The sequence below is a fragment of the Prionailurus bengalensis genome, chromosome D3 (genome assembly GCF_016509475.1).
Source record: "Prionailurus bengalensis isolate Pbe53 chromosome D3, Fcat_Pben_1.1_paternal_pri, whole genome shotgun sequence".
Classification (NCBI taxonomy): domain Eukaryota; kingdom Metazoa; phylum Chordata; class Mammalia; order Carnivora; family Felidae; genus Prionailurus; species Prionailurus bengalensis.
Window position 1 is genome coordinate 57,856,982 of NC_057356.1, and position 20,326 is coordinate 57,877,307.

A 20,326-nucleotide genomic window follows, 5' to 3' on the forward strand; every position below is an offset into this window, starting at 1 on the left:
ACAGGGACCTGAGTCCCACAGCTGTAAGAAACTAAGTACGGCCAACCACTAGTGGGGCTTGGAAGAGGTCACTGTGCCATAAATGAGATCACAGCACCAGCTGACATCTTGATTTTAGCCTGGTAAGTAAGACCCTAAGTAGAGAACTCTACTTACGTGTTCTCTTATGAATTCTTGATTCATGAAACTGTTAGATAATAATCTATTATACAAAAATAGAAAATTCAAACATCAAGACACTCTTGTTTTCCCCAGCAAGGTGTACTATTTCTTCCCTATAGTAGGAGGATACCATCTACTTTCTGCTTCTTTTCCTCCTTTGTCTTACATTTTCTACTAGTAGGGACCTCAGGAACATTCTCTATATTAATTGCTAGGGCTGCTGTAACTAAGTACCAAAGTGAATGGCTTAAACAACAGATATTTGTAGTCTCACAATTCTGAAGGCCACAAGTTCAAGATCAAGGTGTTGGCAGAGTTGGTTCCTTTTGATGGCTATGGGGGAAGAATCTGTTCCATGTTTCTCCCCTAGCTTATGGTAGTTTACTGGCAATTTAGCTTTCCTTAGTGTGTGGAAATACTACCCCAACTCTGCCTTCATCTTCAAATGGCATTCTTCCTATGTCTTCAAGGACACCAGTCATATTGAATTGGGGTCCACCCTACTCCCATACAACCTCATCTTAACTACTTAGATCTGTAATAACCCTATTTCCAAACAATGTCACGTTCTGAACTAGGAGTTAGGAATTCAGTATGAATTTGGGGGGGCATAATTTAACCTGTAACACTGTTACATCTTTCCTCTTTCCTTTCTTTTAGGTTTAGCTGAGACAGTACACAGTTGACCCTTGAAAACGATCTGAACTTCATGCGTCCACCTATACATGGATTTTTTACAGTACTATAAATGTATTTTCTCTTCCTTGTGATTTCCTTAATATTTACTCTTCTCTAGCTTAATTTATTATAGGAGTACATTTACAAATAACATACAAAACATGTATTTACTGATTGTTATTGGTAAGGCTTCCAGTCAACAGTAGGCTATTAGTAATTAAGTTTTGGGGGAGTCAAAAGTTATAAGGGGATTTTGACTATATGGAGGGTCACGGCCCCTAAGCTTCTGCATTGCTCAAATATCAACTATAGGTTTTACAATATTCCTTGCACTGCGTCTGTCCCCTTTTCCAAGAGTTCTTACGTAAGAGCTATGGAACACATTCCTAGACATTAAGATTCCTAGACACCTCTTTCAGAGGAGGTTTGCTGATCCCTTGTTTCCTTCCCTTTTTATATCCGTATCTTGGGACCTCCATTCAGTTGCATTTGTCTTTTGGTTAGAGTACTGATGTCTCTGAAGTTTTACACATCCTTACATGTTTGGTCTATATATGTGGGCCTTTTGATTTTTACTCCTTGTCTCTCTGTAACCCGTATATGCTTTCTCTACTTTCCACTGCTGCAAGAAGTCTGATGTCAGTCTGATTATTATTTCTTCATAAGTACCTTAAATTTTTTGCCTAGAAGCCTATAATTCTTTCCCATATTATGTAACGCCTAGGTGTCTCTTTTCTCATGAATTCAATTTCACTCTCAGAGAGCCCTTTCAATCTGCAGAGAAATTTTCTTGTGTCAGTGTTTACTGGCTTTCTATCTAGTGTTTTTCTCTTTCTTGAGCATCTGTAATACCAATGGAAGGTCTTCTGGAGCTATTTTCTACTTCTCTTACCCTTCCACCGTTTTCTTCATAATTTTCCCCTTTTAAATACATCTTGTACTCGGTTTATCATGCTATTAACTCAAATCTCAATAATGTTTATATTCTTCAATTCATCAATTGTTTGAGAATCTTTACTGTTCTTCTATAGGAATCCTTTGTGCTTTTTTTTTTTTTTTTAATTTTTTTTAACGTTTATTTATTTTTGAGACAGGGAGAGACAGAGCATGAACGGGGGAGGGGCAGAGAGAGAGGGAGACACAGAATCGGAAGCAGGCTCCAGGCTCTGAGCCATCAGCCCAGAGCCCGACGCGGGGCTCGAACCCACAGACCGCGAGAGCGTGACCTGAGCTGAAGTCAGACGCTTAACCGACTGAGCCACCCAGGTGCCCCCTTTGTACTGTCTTAATGTCTTTATTCTGATTCCTGTTTTTACTTAGGTTTTCATCTGTATCCTCTAGCAGTTTTATTTCTCTGGTTGTATTTCCCAATATATCTTTCTTTCTGACTGGCCTCTTTCTGAATACTAAGTACCCTGAAAAGAGTCAGTATTTTTCCAATTAGGTTTTTTGTTTTTCTAATCTTACCTCATTGTAAGTATTTATTTATTTGTTTATGAGAGTGAGTGAGAGAACGCACACATGAGTGAGCACAAGCAAGGGAGAAGAGGGAGAGAAAGAATCTTAAGAAATCTCCACAGCTCAGCACAGAGCCTGATGTGGGGCTCGAGCTCATGGTCATGAGATCATGATCTGAGCTGAAATCACAAGTTGGATTTTAACTGACTGAGCCACCCAGGCACTCCTCCAATTAGACTTAGGTCTAGGGGAGCCTGGTGGCTCAGTCAGTTAAGCATCTGACTTTGGCTCAGGTCATGATCTCATGGCTCATGAGTTCAAGCCCCACATTCTGCTCTCAACATGAAGCCCATTTGGGATCCTCTGTCTCCCTCTCTCTGCCCCTCCCCCACATGTTCTCCAGCTCTGTCTCAAAAGTAATAAACATTAATTTTGTTTGTTTGTTTTAAATAAGACTTGGCTCTAACCGCTGGACTATCCTAAAAGGCGTGAACCTAGAAGGTGCCCCAACGCCAACTGGGTATGTAGGACATACCCTATCTCTATGGGTATGTAGGACAATGTGGTCTCTCTCCCTAGCTGTGTCCTTTGCTGAGGGCTCTTGAGATCCTCTCTGGTATCCAGTTCACCTCTATTCTTCCAACTTCAAAGGCGGGGAAGACTCAGTCTACTTATTTAACAACTTCTTTGCCTTCAGGGGTTCAAAGCCCCAGTACACATAAGAAGGAGACGTGACCTTTCCTCTCTTGAGAACTACATACATCTCTTGAGTGGCAGGCTCTTCCCAGTTTTTGCTCCTGAATTCCTCTAGTACAGGCATAAATTGCTTTGTTGTGCTTTGAACATTTGTGGCAACCTGTTGAGCAAGTCTACTGTTATCATTTTTCAAACAGCACTTGTTCACTTTGTGTCTGTGTTACATTTTGGTAATTTGTGCGATATTTCAATCTTTTGTATTATTATATTTGTTATGATGATCTTTGATCAGTGACTTTTAAAGTCTGAACCCATTCTTACTCCTTCCTCCCCGCACATTCTAGGTATATGGGGTCATGTTTTACATTGTTTTATTCTGTGAATCCTTGACTGATTTTTATGGGTATGTTACTTTTATTGCTATTGTGTTTTTACTTCTCATATTTTTTACTTATTCTTTCCTTCCCAAAGAGTGTCCTTTAATATTTCTTGTAGGGCTGGTTTAATGGTCACGAACGCCTTTTGTTTTTGTCTATATGAGAAAGTCTTTTTCTCTCCTTCTATTCTGAATGATAGCCTTGCTGGTGAGAGTATTCTTGGCTGCACATTTTATCCTTTCAGCACTTTGAATATACGATGCCACTCCATACTGGTCTGCAAAGTTTCTGCTGAATAATCTGCATATAGCATTGTGGGGTTTTTCTTATATGGAACTGTTTTCTTTTCTCTTGCTGCTTTTAAAATATTTTCTTTATCAGGATGGCTAGGTGGCTCAGATGGATAAGCGAACGACTCTTGATTTTCTCACGGTCATGAGATTGAGCCCCACGGATCGGGCTCCATGCTGGGCGGGAAGCCTGCTTAAGATTTTTTCTCTTTCCTTCTCTGCCCCTTTCCTGCTCATGCTCTCTCTCTCTCAAAAAATTGTTTTTTCTTTATAACTACTTTTGCCATTTTAATTACTATGTGTCTTGGTGTGGATCTCCTTGGGTTGATTTCTGGGGGAGATCTCTGTGCTTCCTGGATCTGAATATCTGTTTCCTTCCCTAGACAAGGGAAGTTTTCAGCTACAATTTCTTCAAATAAATTTTCTGCTCCCTTTTCTCTCTCTCCTTCTTGTTGGATCTCTATAACATGAATGTTCTTACAACTTGATGGAGTCACTGAGTTCCCTAAGTCTATTCTCACTTTGCATAATTCTTTTTTATATCATTGTTTAGCCTGATGGCTTTCCTTTACTCTGTCTTCCAGGTAATTAATTCCTTTGCTTCCTCTAGTCTATTCATTCCATTAAGTGCATTTTAAATTTCACTGTGTTCTTCATCTCTGATTCTTTTTTATCTTTGTGTTAAGGGTCTCACTGATGTTCTTCACTCCTTTCTCAACTCCAGTAAGTATCTTTATGACCATTACTTTAAATTCTCTATTAGGCATATTACTTATATCTGTTTCACTTTGGTCTCTTTCACTGGGGACATATTCCTCGGTCTCATTTTGTCTAACTCTGTATCTGTTTCTGTGTGTTAGGAAAGTCAGCTATGTCTCTTGCTCTTCAAAGTAATGGCATTATGAAGAAACATTCCTGCAGTGCCCTACAGTACAGTGTCCCCTGTTCACCAGGACCTGGCACTTCAGGTATGTTTCTTGTATGTGTTGTGTGTGTCCTGTGGTGTCCTAGGTACCTTTTCCTTCAGTGCAGTCATCTGCAGAAGCTCTCTTGGCCTACTGTGGGCAGTGTTTGGTCTCCAGCCAGGGTAGAGGTGTGTTTTAACAAGGTATGCACCAGTCTGCTTGCAAAATGAGACCTGCTGCTACTGCTTCTCTGCCAAGTGTGCATGGGCGGGGCACTCAGCCTTAACAAGGCACCCCTCAGCCTTCTGCAGGGCCTGCTGCAGCTGCTGTCATAGTCGCTGCTGCAGAGACAGAGGCCCTGCAAAATGCAGGGATGGGGAGATACAGTGCTGGTGAGGTTTGCACTGATTTTGATGTTATTATTGTAATTGTTATGAAACACACCTGCAGAAGGCAGCAAACGATTAACGTATGTGTTCTGACTGTACCACTGGCTATTATTCCCCCATCTCTCTTCCTCTCCTCAGGCTTCTCTGTTCTGTGAGACACAACAATAATGAAATTAGACCAATCAGTAACCCTACAGTGAATGGCCTTTGAAGGTTCAAGTGAAAGGAAGAGTCGCATGACTCTCACTTTAAATCAGATGCTAGAAATGATTAAGCTTTGTGAGGAAGGCATGTTGAAAGCCAAGACAGGCCGAATGCTAGGCTTCTTCTGCCAAACAGCCCAGTCATAAGTGCGAAGGAAATTAAAAGTACTACTCTGGTGAACACCTGAATGATAAGGAAGTAAAACAGCTTATTGCTGATACGGAGAAAGTTTTAGTGATCTAGATAGAAGATCAAACCAGCCATCACATTCTCTTAAGGCAAAGTCTAATCCAGATCAAGACGTTAACTCTCTTTAATTCTATGGCTGAGAGGTGAGGAAGCTGCAGAAGAAAAGTCTGAAGCTAGCAGAGGTTAGTTCATGAGGTCTGAGGAAAGAAGCTGTCTCTATAACATAAAAGTGCAAGGCAAAATAGCAAGTTATCCAGATCTAGCTAAGATAATTAATGAAGGTGCTGGCTAAATAGCAGGTTTTCAATGTAGACCAAACATCCTTCTATTAGAAGAAGACACCACCTAGGACCTTCAAAGCCTCAAAGGACAGGCTTACTCTCTTTGAAAGGACTACTGTAGCTGGTGACTTGGTGGAAGCCAATGCTCACTGACCATTCTGAAAATCCTAGGGCCCTTAAGAATTATGCTAAATCATCTCTGCCTTGCTCTAAAAATAGAACAACAAAGCTTGGATGACAGTACATCTGCTAACAACATGGTTTATTGAATATTTTAACCCCATTGTTGAGACCAACTGTTCAGAAAAAAAGATTACTCTCAAAATATCACTGTTTATGGACAATGCACTTGGTCCATCTGATGGAGATGTACCATGAGATTAATGTTCTCATGCTTGCTAACACAACATCCATATTGCAACGCATGGATCAAGAAGTCATTTCAAGTTTTAATGTTTAAGAAACTGAAACAGTCTGGAACTGTGCACCCGTGGGATCTCCTAGGGATGCCTATGCTAGTGTCCAACTGCCAATGCAGTTGTTGCAGAAAGCCTTGCATCGGTTTTCTAGTGAGAGAATGGCCTTAAATGCACCCAAGTCCTTGGCATTGGAGACACTAGTTACCTGCTCAATATTCATTCTCCCTCTCTTCCTTAAACTCCAATTCTGTTTGAGGAGACAATGCTGAACAGGTAAACATACTCACTTCCTCAGATTCCCTTGCAACTATGGATAACATTTTGACTCTCTTCTAGCCAGTGGCTTCAGGAGATTCTGAGAAAACTACTGTTTTCCTGATAAAACGAGAGAGATTCTGCCAAAAGACAGTTTTAGTTGTTGCTTTGCTTTTTACTTTTTTTTTTCCTGTCTGGAACATAGACTGGAAGCTAGGAAGTAGAGCCCACATTCCCCAATGATGAGGATGAAAGCCATATCCAAAGGTGGGTGGAAGAAGCCACAGGGAGACTTTATCATTGACTTTCTCAAACAGCTGCACCAGCCTAGTTCCAGATTTCTTGTTATGAAAAAAATAAACTCCTATTTAGTTTAGATGCTGTAAGGGGTCTCTGATACATGCAGCCAAATCGATTCTGATAAAGTTCTCACTTATGCCCAGTTGCTCCTAGCTTTTAGCAGCAATTTAAATCAGGAATGGCAAAGAGCCTGGGGAGGAAGGGAGCTGCATTTAGATTCCATGTTCCCTGAAAGCTCCTGACACAGAAATGTTGAGTGAAGTTGATCTTTAACATTCATTCATTTACTAGGCATACATTAAATGCCAACTCTGTGCCAGTCACTGAAGCGAGTGCTGGAAACAAAACAAAAATCTCAACCCTGACATTTCTTCAGGAAAATTTCCTTTGTTGATACAGGCTGTTTTCTTACCTCACTCCCATGGTCCTAAGAAGTCACACAGGGGAAAGGTTTTGGTTTGGGGAGAGTACTATAATGCCACAGCGTCTTCCTACCGTTTTCAACATTATAGAAGGAAACAAACACGTTAATTTCTAACTCAGAGCAGAGGTTCCTTCAGGTACCTTCAAGTGCATCATCCTCCAGGTCTGCCAGAGTTGGTGCATTAGGGAGTGAATACACAGAAGACTGGTTGAGTTGAGTCAGTTTTGAGATGCTGTTAATAACCATACTGCCCAGTGGAATGGTGTGCTCTAGGGAAACATTAGCAAAGAGAAAAAGCCTTGTTACCGTATCATCATAAGGACTTCTGCTTGAGTAACTTAAGCCCAACTGTTGTTTGATTCCAGGGCTGAGGAATCTGATGGAAAGGAAGCAAGAGGATCAGTGGACTATATGCCCCAGAGCAACAACCTTTCATGCAAAAAAAAAAAAAAAGGCAACAGATCATGGGTGAAGAGACCCCCACTCCACACATTGGAACAGAGTATTAAAGGAATTTACAAAGGGGACGCTCAAAAAGAACTCGGAAATCTGGGCTAGGGACCCTGTTTGAAGAGCAAAGGACCTAAAAAGGTTTTTGCTCTCTCTTTCCCTTGCATGAAGGGTTACTTCTCTTCTTCTAAGCTTTCCACAATGGAAGATAGCTCTTTATGTGTCATTTTTCCTTACTTATTGCAGAGAACTTGGTGGCATTCTTGCCTGATTCTAGTCTTCTGGGATTAGGCTATAAATAAGAAACAGGCAAACACATATCTTCCTTAACAATTATACAGCATCCTCGTCATATAGGATACTAGACACTGGATGGCACACGAAGACCTAGAAATCTGACTGCTGAAAAAACTGAAGGCCGTAGAACAGCTGGTATACAGACCACGGAAAGTCCAAGCAGGACAGACCAAGAGGTAAACCTCAGAAGCTGCCTCTGCTGCCTTCCCTGTTGTTGACTTTAGCTCTCCAGGAAAGGACAGAAATGGGGACAGAACTGGGGATCGCATAAGACGACTGGGATTAGGAGAATTAAATTAGATATTAGAATAATGAACAGGGACTTGTTCATGAAAACTTCATGAAACTTTTGTCCGAGGGCACTTGTGAAGGGGCTAGTCTGTCTTCATGATGTGGGCAAGGGAAAATCTGTCCGTCGGTCTAGTCTCTGTCCATTCTCTCTCTTACTCCAGACTGCAAAGGCCATGGCCATGCTACAAAGAAGGGCTCTGATGCTGGTGACAAGAATGGTTTCAGGTCAATGGAGGAAATAATTCAAAGCTAAAAGTTCATGTTAACTGCTCAATAATAAGCTATAAAAAGTGCCTCTGGTCAGGTGAGAGAGAGAGAAAGAGAGAGAGACAGCTCTGAGAATCACCAAAAGGAACTCAGGAGGTGGAGGAAACGAAGGACAGAAGTCAGGTCTGAAGATCCGCTGTGCAATAAAAATTCTGCATTCTTAGTGACAGCACGGGGAGGTGCAGGATGCTTCCTGAGGATGAAAGTAGATATGGGGAGGTGGTTGGAGTCCAGAGGCAATAAAGGCCTCTTCTGGCCAGGAAAGTCTGTGGAAGGAATGGCTAGAACAGGGTTTCCTGGCTTATGAAATTTTACAGGAGTCGTCACTTAATGTGCGTCATCGCCTTTCATGTGTACGTAGTATCTGTACTACTAAGTTATGAGTTCCCACATCTACAACACGAATGTCTGTCCTAGACACATTTAATACTTAGGATGACAACTAGAGAAGTAAGGTGGTTGGCAACTTATGCTGAGGAGATGTGGAGAGAAGTTTAAGATCTGGTGTGAGGGACATAGCTCTTGAGATCATTGCCAATCTGGGAATGAAGGAAATTGCCCCTCTTATTTCATCTTTTTTTTTTTTTTTTGAGAGGGAAGATGGAGGGAGAGAATCTTAAGTAACGTGCTGAGATCATTACCTGAGCTGAGATTTAAAGTTGGACATTTAACTGACTGAGCCACCCATGTGCCCCAGGGAGTTGCCCATCTTAGGACCATCAGTGGCTGTTCCTTCCCTCACTCTGGAGGAGACTGCTCTGAGGTGCAGCCTTCAGAGACCTTAAGTTTGAAGTAGTACAAGAATTTTGTGTAGTGATTAATGTTTTTCACCTGCTCGTACCAAAAGGAAGCCTCTAGATTGAGTTTCCAGTTAAGTACCAGCTAGACTCTGGCATAGTGGGTGGTGGGTGAAACGATGATATGTATTGGCTTTGGGAGAGAATCCTAGATTCTGGACATCACACTTTCAGAGAACTCCCGAAAACTATCGAGATACCCAATCTCTCAGCCAGGGAAATGTTACCCTATAGCAAGAAGGTTGTCTCACCATCCAGCTTTACACTCCATGTCATGTGGAAGCCGTTGGTCATTAGGTAAAAATTCTTCACATCCTCAGGTAGCATGCAGTTATTTTTCTAGAATCACAAAGCAGCTGAGTGTTAGGGCAGAAAAAGGGCACAAGGCTATACCCCAAAGCAAATGGGGATACTACTTACCATGTTTCAGATACCCCAAATAGGAAGATTCTGATAATTATCTACAAACTCGATTACTGAGTTCAAGATGGCAACACCAGAGGCCCTGAACTCACCCTCTCCCATAGACACACCAAACCCACAGCTACTTATTGAACAACTTCCTCTGAAAGAAAATCAGAAATTGACTTAGCAACTCCTACACACTGGGTGAATGAGAAAAACCCCACATGGAAATGCGTAAGAGGCTGAGACACAATTCACCATAAACCCCACCACTGGTGCAGCAACACACAATCAGGAGAGAACCCGATCTTCCCTCTAAAGAGTGACAGGTTTGAACTCCATATCTGGCACACCAACTTTTAAGGTCTGCATGTGAGAGGTGAACTCCCCAACATCTAGCTTTGTAAGCCAAAGGGCTTGCTCCACAAGACCCACAAGGCTACAGAAACTGAGAAACAGTTGTCCAAGGGCTCATGCATGCGGGTTTACCAACCCAGGGCCTAGCGCAGAGGCAGTCGACTGAAAAGTACCCAGACTTCCAGTCTTTCTGTGTAAGAGGCTTATTTGCTTATCTGACAGCATCAGCCTGAGTGGCAGTTACCTAATTTAGCACACATCTAGGGGCTGACAAAAATACTCTCTAGAGAATGGGGTGGCTGGCTGTCACCATCTTCATGTTCTCTGCCTTGCTCCAGGTCAGCAGTATCTCCCAGAAAGAGCTTATGCATCCAACTGATGCAGTGGCTTTTGCACTGACTGCCCAAGGGACTTAGGTTTCCAGGTCTCACAGGACCGCAACAAAGAAACCGTTCTGAATCGGCTATCCCACCATGGTACAGTATAGAGGCAGCACACTGAAAAGCCCAGTCTTTCCATGAAAGACGCCGATTTGTCGATCTCCAAAAACCGTGGCCTAAGGGTCTCTCCTCTGCACAGACTTGGGATGCCAGCGGGCACCATGTTCGCATGCACTACCCCTCTGCCATGCTCCAGGTCACCAGTGTCTCCGTGAAAGCACCTATGTATACGTATGGCACCCCAGCTATTTTGGCTGTCGCCCAAAGGGCACAGTACTCAATAGCCTGGCTCTGGTAGCCAGCAGGGCTTGTGCTTATGGGTTCAATGGGATGGTAAGCAAACAGTTTATGACTGGCTATCCACCCAGGGCGCAGTGTAGAGGGAACAGAGAAAAACAGCCAGTTTATACTCTTTCCCTGAAGGATGTATACAGTTGACCCTTAAACACAGGTTTCAAATGTGCAGGTCCACGTATATAGACTTTTTTCTCCGATACAGTACTGTAAATGTATTTTCTAATTTCTTAAATAAGATTTTTTTCTTTAGCTTTATTGTAGGAATACAGTGTATAATACATAAAACACACAAAAATATATGTTAATTGACTGTATGTTTTCAATAAGGCTTCTTCTCAACAGTTTTGGGGAGTCAAATTATATGTAGATTTTCCACTTTGCAGACAGGTTGGTACTCTTAACCCCCTCATTGTTCAAGGGTCAACTGTATTTACATACTTTAAAAGCTGCTGCCTGAGGGCCCAGCTTCCAATCAGCTTTATCTAGGTGTTGAGAGAGATCCTCCCCTTTGGAACACTACAAGTCTGGGCAAACCCTGAACCATTGGGAGTTATTAAGGACAAAGAAGCCTGCCTACACAATCACATCAGGTTTGGGAGACAACAAAGAACAAGGGCACAGTAGAACAACAAAGTTCATCTTCTACGTTAGACCTTGCCTTTAAGACTGGAAGAGGTGGCTGTTTTACCTAATACACAGAAACCAAGGAAGAAAAAAAGAAGAGAGGAATAATACATTCCAAACAAAAGAACATAAGACCTCAGAAAGACCATAATGAAATGGAGATAAGCGATTTACCTAACAGTTCAAAATAACACTCATAAATATGTTCACTTTGAGCTCAAAAGAGGAATGCATGAACAAAGTGAAAATTTCAACAAAGAGTTGTACAATATAAAAGTAACACATGATGGGGCGCCTGGGTGGCTCAGTCGGTTAAGCATCCGACTTCGGCTCGGGTCATGATCTCACAGTTCATGGGTTCGAGCCCCGCATTGGGCTCTGTGTTGACAGCTCAGAGCTTGGAACCTGTTTCAGATTCTGTGTCTTCCTCTCTCTCTGCCCCTCCCCCACTCGCGCTCTGTCTCCCTCTGTCTCAAAAATAAATAAACATTAAAAAAAAAAATTAGAAAAAAAAGTAACACATGAAAGTCACAGAGCTGAGGAATACAATGATTGAATCAAAAAATACACTAGTGAGGTTCCACAGCAGACTAAGTGAAGTGCAAGAAGGGACAGTGAGCTCAAAGACAGAGTAGTGGAACTCATTTAATCAGAGCAGCAAAAGGGTGGAGGGTGGGGGTGGGGAGAAAGAAAGAAAGAAAAAAAAACATTTAAAAGAGTGAAGATACCTTAAAGGACTTATGAAAGAACACAGAGCAGACTAGTATTAGACAAAAGGGTCCTGGGAGGAGGAGAGAGAGAGAATGCGGAAGAAAAATTACTTGAAGAAATAATGGCTGAAAACTTCTCCAACCTGGAGAAGGAAACACATCATAAATCCAGGAAGTGCAGAGTTCCAAATAAGTTGAATCCAGAGCCCCACCCCAAGACAAATAATTGTCTAAGGAAAAGCAGCATCTTAAAGGTAGCAAGAGAAGGGGCACCTGGGTAGCTCAGTTGGTTAAGCTTCTTCTGACTTTAGCTCAGGTCATGATCTCATCATAGTTCATGGTTCGAGCCCTGTGTTGGGCTCTCTGCTATGAGCACAGAGCCTGTTTCATATCTTCTGTCCCCCTCTTTCTCTGCCCCTCCCTCGCTGGGGCAAAAAAAAAAAAAAAAAAAAAAGGCACCAAGCGAAAAATAAGTTTTTAACATACAAGGGAACCCTACAAAAGACTATGAGATTTTCTCAGCAAAAACTTTGCAGGCCAGAATGGAGTGGCACAATACATTCTAAGTGCTGAAAGAAAGAAACTGCCTACCAAGAATACTCTATCCAGCAAAACTATTCTTCAGAATTTAAGTAGAGATAAAAAATTTTCCAGACTAGCAAAAGCTATAGGCATTCACCACCACTACACTGGCCTTACAAGAAACGTTAAAGAGATGGGGTGCCTGGGTGGCTCAATCGGTTGAGTGTGTCCGACTTCAGCTCAGGTCACGATCTCACAGTTTGTGAGTTCAAGCCCCGTTGTAGGGCTCTTTGCTGACAGCTTGGAGTCTAGAGCCTGTTTCAGATTCTGTGTCTCCCTCTCTCTCTGCCCCTCTCCCACTCATGCTCTGTCTCTCTCTCAAAAATAAATAAACATTAAAAAAAAAAAGAAATTTTAAAGAGACATCCTTAAGTGGAAAAGCCACAATGAGAAGTATGAAAGAAAAAAAATCTCACTGGTATCAGCAACCATATACTGAAGATAGTACATCAACTACTTATAAAGCTAGTATGAAGGTTAAAAAGCAACAGTAGTAAAAGCAACTATATCTACAATAACTAAAGGATAAACAAAATATTGTGAAATATGACATAAAAAATATACAATGTGGGGGGGGATTGTAAAGATGCAATGCTTGTAGAATGTGTTTGAATTTAAGTAACCATCAACTTAAAACAGACTGCTAGATACAGAGGGTATTAAACAGGAGCCTCACGATAACCACAAACTAAAAACCTTTGATATATAAAAAATAAAGAGATAGAAATCCGAACATAATACTGAAGAAAATCATCATATCACAAGAACAGGAAAGGAACAAAATAGAATTATAAAACAATCAGAAAAGTGTGGCAATAAGAAAACACCTATCAACAATTACTGTAGAGGAACTTGGGAAGATGGTGGAGTAGGAGGACCCTGAGCTCACCCTTCCCACGTTTACAACTAGGTATCATCCACATGTAAGTCATTAAACTAGAGAGCAATTCAAAGGCTGGCAGAACAAACTCCAAAACAAAAAAAGCTGCATCTGAAAGGTTAGGAAGGTGAGATGGGCAAGGGATGTTGACAAGGGAGAGGGAGCTGTGGGCCCATGTACCAGGGAGCTCATAGGGGAAGACAAATCCTCTTAACATTTATTTGGCTTTGAAAACGAGAGAGGCTGAATTGTGTGAGTTTGTATAACCAGCAGGATTTGGAGCCCAGAGCTTTAGAAATCAGCTGACTCAGCATTGGGGGAGTGGAGACACAAAGGCAAGTGACAGCTGGGTTCCTGCCCTTAAAGACACAGCAGCCAGCACAGACAGGCAATATAAAGACAGCAGTTAATGCAACACCAGGGGAAAATGGGAGACATATCTGTTCATAGGGATTTCAGAGTGCGTTGGGGGACTTCTACGAAAACGAGGGAACTGGCAGGTGCCATTTTTCTCCCCCCTTCCCCAGCATAAACACAGGGCCATCTGTGGGAGGCAGGGCTGCACAGACACTAGCTACACACTAGCTACCTAACCTGTAAGCGGTGCACCATGCCAATGAGTTCTCCTGAGGACTTGCCCACTCTAAGCCTGCTACCGTTGGCCCTGTGCTCAGGGCAAAGTTTGTAAAACTTGTTCATGCCCCACCAAGCTGCTGGGTTCACAGCTGCCACCATACACCCCACCCAGTTCTGCACACCCCCAGCTACTGTCACTCACCAGGTGAGTGTCACTCACCAGGCTGCACCCAGCCATCCTCAGGCACTGCGCCCAGCTTCAGGCCCCAAGCTGACCAGGCATGCAGGTCCTAGCTGCCACAGTGCTTGTACAAATCTGGCGTAAAACTAGTGGCCCAGCGCAAACTTTGGTAACACCACAGTGACCTCAGCACAGCCCACAACAGGCAGAGAGTCAGTGTAGATGACTGTACTATAAGGAAAAGTGATGAAGACACAACTGCAGGAGATAAGCAACACACATAGGACACTCTCTTGAAGTGCCAAGATCAGATGAACAGCACAGAGAACACTGCAGGACGCTCCAGGACCTCTTCTTCATAAAGTCACTACTTTCAAAAGCAAAAGACATAGCTGACCTTCTTAATACACAGAAACAGACACAGAAAAGCAGATAAAATGAGGAGAAAGAGAAATGTAACCCAAATGAAAGAACAACACAAGGCCATGGCCAGAGATCTAAGTGAAATAGATATAAGTATCATTCTGTGATATAGTGAAATAGATATAAGTATCAGAGAATTTAAAGCAATGGTCATAAGGATTCTCACTGGACTTGGGAAAAGAGTGGAGGATATAAGTGAGACCCTTAACACAGAGATAAGGAACAACATTGCAGAGATAAAGGGCTCGATAAACAAAATGAGAAATATACTTGACAAATGAACAGCAGGCTGGAAGAAGCAGAGAAATAAATTAATGACCGAGGACACAGAGTAATGAAAAGTAACCTAAACAAATGAGAAAAAAACGCAAAACAAGAATAGAGAGCTCTGTGACTCAATCACAAGTAATAACATTAGTATTACAGGAGTCCTTGAAGAAGACAGAGAAAAAGGGGAAGATAATTTTTTTTTGAAGAAATAACATCTAAAAACTTCCCTAATCTGGGGAAGGAAACAAATATCCAGATTCAGGAGGCAGAGAAAACCCCCATCAAGATCAACAAAAACAGTTACCCAACAAGACATAATTAAATTAGCAAAATATAATGATAAAGAAAGGAAAAAAAAAAAGCGTATTAGTCCACAAAAGACAGTTAACATATAAAGGAAAACACATAAGTCTAGGAGGGAAGTTTTCAGCAGAAACTTTCCAAGAAGGAAAGGACTGGCATTGGAAGTGCTGAATAGGAAAAATCTGCAGCCAAGAATAGTTGGTCCAGTGAGGCTATTATTCAGAACAGAAGCATAGCTTCCCAGACAAATAAAAACTAAAGGAGTTCCTGACCACCAAACCAGCCCTGCAAGAAATATTAAAGGGGACTCTTTGAGTGGAAAGGAGAGACCAAAGTGACAGTATAAAGGTAGAAAACACAGCAGTAAAAATGAATATTGCTATAAAAAAAATCATTCAAGGAATTCACAAGATAAAAGGATGTAAAATACAATGACATATACCTAAAACATGGGGAGGAGAAGAGTAAAGAATGGGTTCAAACGTAAACAACCATCAACTTAATATACACTGGTATATGCAGAAGAGATTACATATAAACCCAATGGTAACCATGTATCAAAGCACAAAGACAAAGAATGCAAAGCACAAAGAGAAAGATATCCAAATATATCAGTAAAGAAAATGAACCAAAAACAAAAGAAAGACAAGGATCAGAGAAAATCTTCAGAAACCACAAAACAAAATAAGAAGCTAAAACAGTTACAAATATGCATCCACTACTGGAACACACAGTTAATAACAAACATAAAGGAACTAATCAATAATAATACAACAATTGTAGAGGATTTTAACACCCTACTTACATCAATGGACAGATCATCTAAACAGAAAATCAACAAGGAAACAATGGCTTTGAATGACACTCTAGAACAGATGGATTTAGCACATATAGTCAGAACATTCCATCGAAAAACAGCAGAAAACACATACTTTTCAAATGCACATGGATCATTCTCCAGAATAGATCACATTATTAGTCCACAAAACGACCTCAACAAATTCAAGAAGATCGAAATCATACCATGCATATTTTCTGACCACAACGCTATGAATACAGAGATCAATCACAAAAAAAAACAAAAGGAAAGACCACAGACAGATATATGTAGGTTAAAAACATGCTACTAAACAACGAATGGGTCAACAAAGAAATCAAGAAGAAATGAAAAAATACATGGAAATAAATGAAAATGAAAACACAACAGTCCAAAACCCCTGGATGCAGCAAAAGCAATTCCAAGAGGGAAGCTTATAGCAATACAGGTCTACCTCACGAGGCAAGAAAAATCCCAAATAAACACCCTAACCCTACACCTAAAGGAACTAGAAAAAGAACAAACAAAACCTAAAACCAGCAGAAGGAAGGAAATAATAAAGACTAGAGAAGAAATAAATGATATAGAAATTTAAAATAACAATAGAACAAAGAAACCAGGAGCTGTTTCTTTGAAAAACATCAATATAATTGACAACCCATCAAAAAAGAAAGACTCAAATAAATAAAATCACAAATGAGAGAAGAGAAATTAACAACCCAATCATAATAGAATATTATGAAAAAGTACATGCCAACAAACTGGACAACCCAGAAGAAATGGATAATCTTCTAGAAACACATAAACTATCAAAACTAACATGGGAAGGAACAGAAAATTTAAACAGACCAATAACCAGCAAAGCAATTGAATCTGTAATCAAAAAAATTTCCAATAATCAAAAGTCCAGGACCAGAGGGCTTCACAGTGAATTCTACCAAACATTTAAAACATTTAAAGAACAGTTAATACCTATTCTATTCAAACCATACCAAAAAACAGAAAAGAAAGAAAACTTCTAAATTCATTCTCAAAGCCAACATTACCCTCATATCAAAACCAAATAAAGACATCACTAAAAAAAAGAACTACAGGTCAACATCCCTGATGAACATAGATGCAAAAATCCTCAATAAAATACTAGCAAACCAAATCCAACAAAATATTAAAAAAAAAAAAAGTGAGGGGTGCTTGGGTAGCTCAGCTGGTTGAGCGTCTGACTTCAGCTCAGGTCATGATCTCACAGCTTGTGAGTTCGAGCCCTGCATCAGGCTCTGTGCTGACAGCTCAGAGACTGGAGCCTGCTTCAGATTCTGTGCCTCCCTCTCTCTCTGCCCCAACCCACTCGCATTCTGTCTCTCTCTCAAAAATAAACACTAAAAAGAATTAAAAAAAAAAAAAAAGTGATACACCATCTCAAATAAGATTTAACCTGGGCTAAAAAGGTGGTTCAATATTTGCACATCAATCAACCTGATATATCAGTCAGAGAAAGGATAAGAACCATATGGTCATTTCAAAAGACACAGAAAAAAGTATATGACAAAGTAAAACATCCAATCATATGATAAAAACACTCAACAAAGCAGATTTAGAGGGAACATACCTCAATATAATAAAGAGCATATATGAAAACTCCACAGCTAACATCATCCTTAATGGGAAAACTGAGAGCTTTCCCCCTAAGGTCAGGAACAAGACAAGATGTCCACTCTCACCACTTTTATTCAGCATAGTACTGGAAGTCCTAGCCACAGAAATCAGACAACAACAATAAATAAAGGTCATCCAAATTGGTAAGGAAGAAGTAAAACTTTCACTATTTGCAGATAACATGATACTCCATAGAGAAAACCTGAACGACTCCATCAAAAAACTGCTAGAACTCATAAATGAATTCAATAAAGTCACAGGATACAAAATCAACGCGTAGAATTCTGTTGCATTTCTGTACACCAATAATGAAACAGCAGAAAGAGAAATTAAGAAAACAATCCTATTTCCAATTGCACCAAAAAATAGCAAGATACTGAAGAGTAAACCTAACCAATGAAGTGAAAGACCTGTACTCTGAAAACTAAAAACACCGATGAAAGAAACTGCAGGCAACACAAAGAAATGGAAAAAGATTCCATGCTCACAGATTAGAGGAACAAATATTGTTAATACCTGTATCACCCCGAACAATCTACACATTTAATGCAATCCCTATCAAAACACCAGCAGCATTTTTCACAGAACTAGAACAATCGTAAGATTTGAACATAGCTACAAAAGGCCCCGAAGAGCCAAACAATCCTGAAAAAGAAAAAGCAAACCTGGAGGCATCATAATTCCAGACCTCAAGTGTTATTATTACAAAGCTGTAGGGTTCAAAACAGCATGGTAGTGTTATGGAAATAGACACATAGATCAATAGAACAGAAAATCCAGAAATAAATCTACAACTATACAGTCAATAAATCTTCAACAAAGCAGGAAAAAATATCCAATGAGAAAAAGTCTCTTCAACAAATGGTGATGGGAAAATTGGACAGCAACATGTGAAAGGAAAAAAAAAAAAAACTGGACCACTTTCTTACACCATACACAAGAACAAATTCAAAATGGATTAAAGACCTAAAAGTGAGATCTGAAACCATAAAAAAAAATCCTAGAAGAGAACAAAGGCAGTAATCTCTCTGACATAGGCCATAGCAATTTTTATTGTCTCCCGAGGCAAGGGAAATAAAAACAAAAACAAATTATTGGGACTGCATCAGAGTAAAAAGCATCTGCACAGCAAAGGAAACAATCAACAAAACTAAAAGGCTACCTACAGAATGGGAGAAAATATTTGCAAATGATATATTCAATAATGGGTTAGTATCCCTAATATATAAAGAATTTATAAAACTTAACACCCAAAAAACACTACAAGGAGATCGGCGCCTCAGTGGCTTAGTCATTTCAGCTCAGGTCTTGATCTCAGGGTCATGAGTTCAAGTCCCACGTTGGGCTGTGTGCCGGGCATGAAGCCTACTTTCAAAACAAACAAACAAACAAACAAACAAACAAACAAACAAACGAAACCCCAAAAAACTCCACAAGGACATATCACCTTATAAGCGTCAGAATAGCTAAAATCAACAACACAAGAAACAAGAAGTGTTGGCGAGGAAAAAGGAACCCTTGCGCACTTGGGAATGCAAACTGGTACAGCCACTGTGGACTGTGGAAAATAGTATGGAGTTTCCTCAAAAAGTTAAAACAGAACTAACCTACAATCTAGCAATCATACTGCTGCACATTTACCTAAAGAATACAAAAACACTAACTCAAAGGGATACATGCACCCCTATGTTTAAAGCAGCGTTATTATAATAGCTAAGACATAGCAGCCCCAAGTGTCCATCAGTTGATGAATGGATAAAGAAGATGTAATGTACAGTAATATTATTCAGCCACAAAAAAACACAAAATCTTTCCATATGCAACAACATAAGTAGAGTTAGAGAACAGAGAGTATCATGCTAAGCCAAATGAGTCCAAGAAAGACAAATACCATATGATTTCACTTATATGTGGAATTTAACAAACAAAACAAATGAGCAAAGGGGGAAAAAAGAGACAAATCAAGAAAAAGATTCTTATTTATAGAACAAACTGATGGTTACCAGAGGGGAGTGAGATGGGATGATGGGTTAAACAGGTGATGAGGATTAAGGAGTGCACCTGTGAGGAACAATGGGTGATGTATGGAATTGTTCAACCACTATATTATACACTTGAAACCAATGTAACACCGTATGTTAACTAACTGGAATTAAAATAAAACCTTTACAAAATAATTACTTTAAATATAAATGAACTAAATGTTTCAAGTAAAAGACACGGTAGCTGAAAGGATTAAAAAAAAAAAAAAAAAAGGACTCATGTATATGCTGCCTACACGAGACTTATTTCAGACCTAAGGACACCCACAGGCTGAAAGTGAAGGGATGGGAAAAGATATTCCAAATCAATGGAAGTGAAAATAAAAGTTGAGGTAGCAATACTTGTATGAGAGAAAACAGACTTTAAAACAGACTGGAAAAAGAGACAAAGAAGGATTACGTAATGATAAAGGGGTCAATACAACATGAAGATCTAACAATCGTAAATACCTAAGTGCCCAGAATAGGAGCAACTAAACATGTCAAGCAAATATTAACACAGCTAAAAGGAAAAATGGACAAAAATACAGTAATATTAGGGATTTTAACACCCACATATATCAGTGGATACATCATCCAGACAGAAAATCAATAAAACAGTGGCCTTCAATGACACATTAGACCCGATTGATTTAAT

The 20,326-nt window shown here is 40.3% G+C and overlaps 1 protein-coding gene across 3 annotated transcripts in view; it reads right to left on the minus strand.

Moving 5' to 3' along the window:
• TPGS2 (tubulin polyglutamylase complex subunit 2) overlaps positions 1–20,326 on the minus strand; it is a 69,460-nt gene that overhangs the window by 10,570 nt on the left and 38,564 nt on the right. For 2 of the 3 annotated variants that reach the window (XM_043558643.1, XM_043558645.1), the window contains exons 3-4: positions 9,381–9,468; positions 7,168–7,296 (exon numbers count right to left, since the gene is read on the minus strand). In XM_043558643.1, the coding sequence (XP_043414578.1) occupies positions 7,168–7,296; positions 9,381–9,468 (217 nt within the window). The remainder of the gene's footprint in view (positions 1–7,167; positions 7,297–9,380; positions 9,469–20,326) is intronic. The other variant, XM_043558644.1, reaches the window with a different exon arrangement.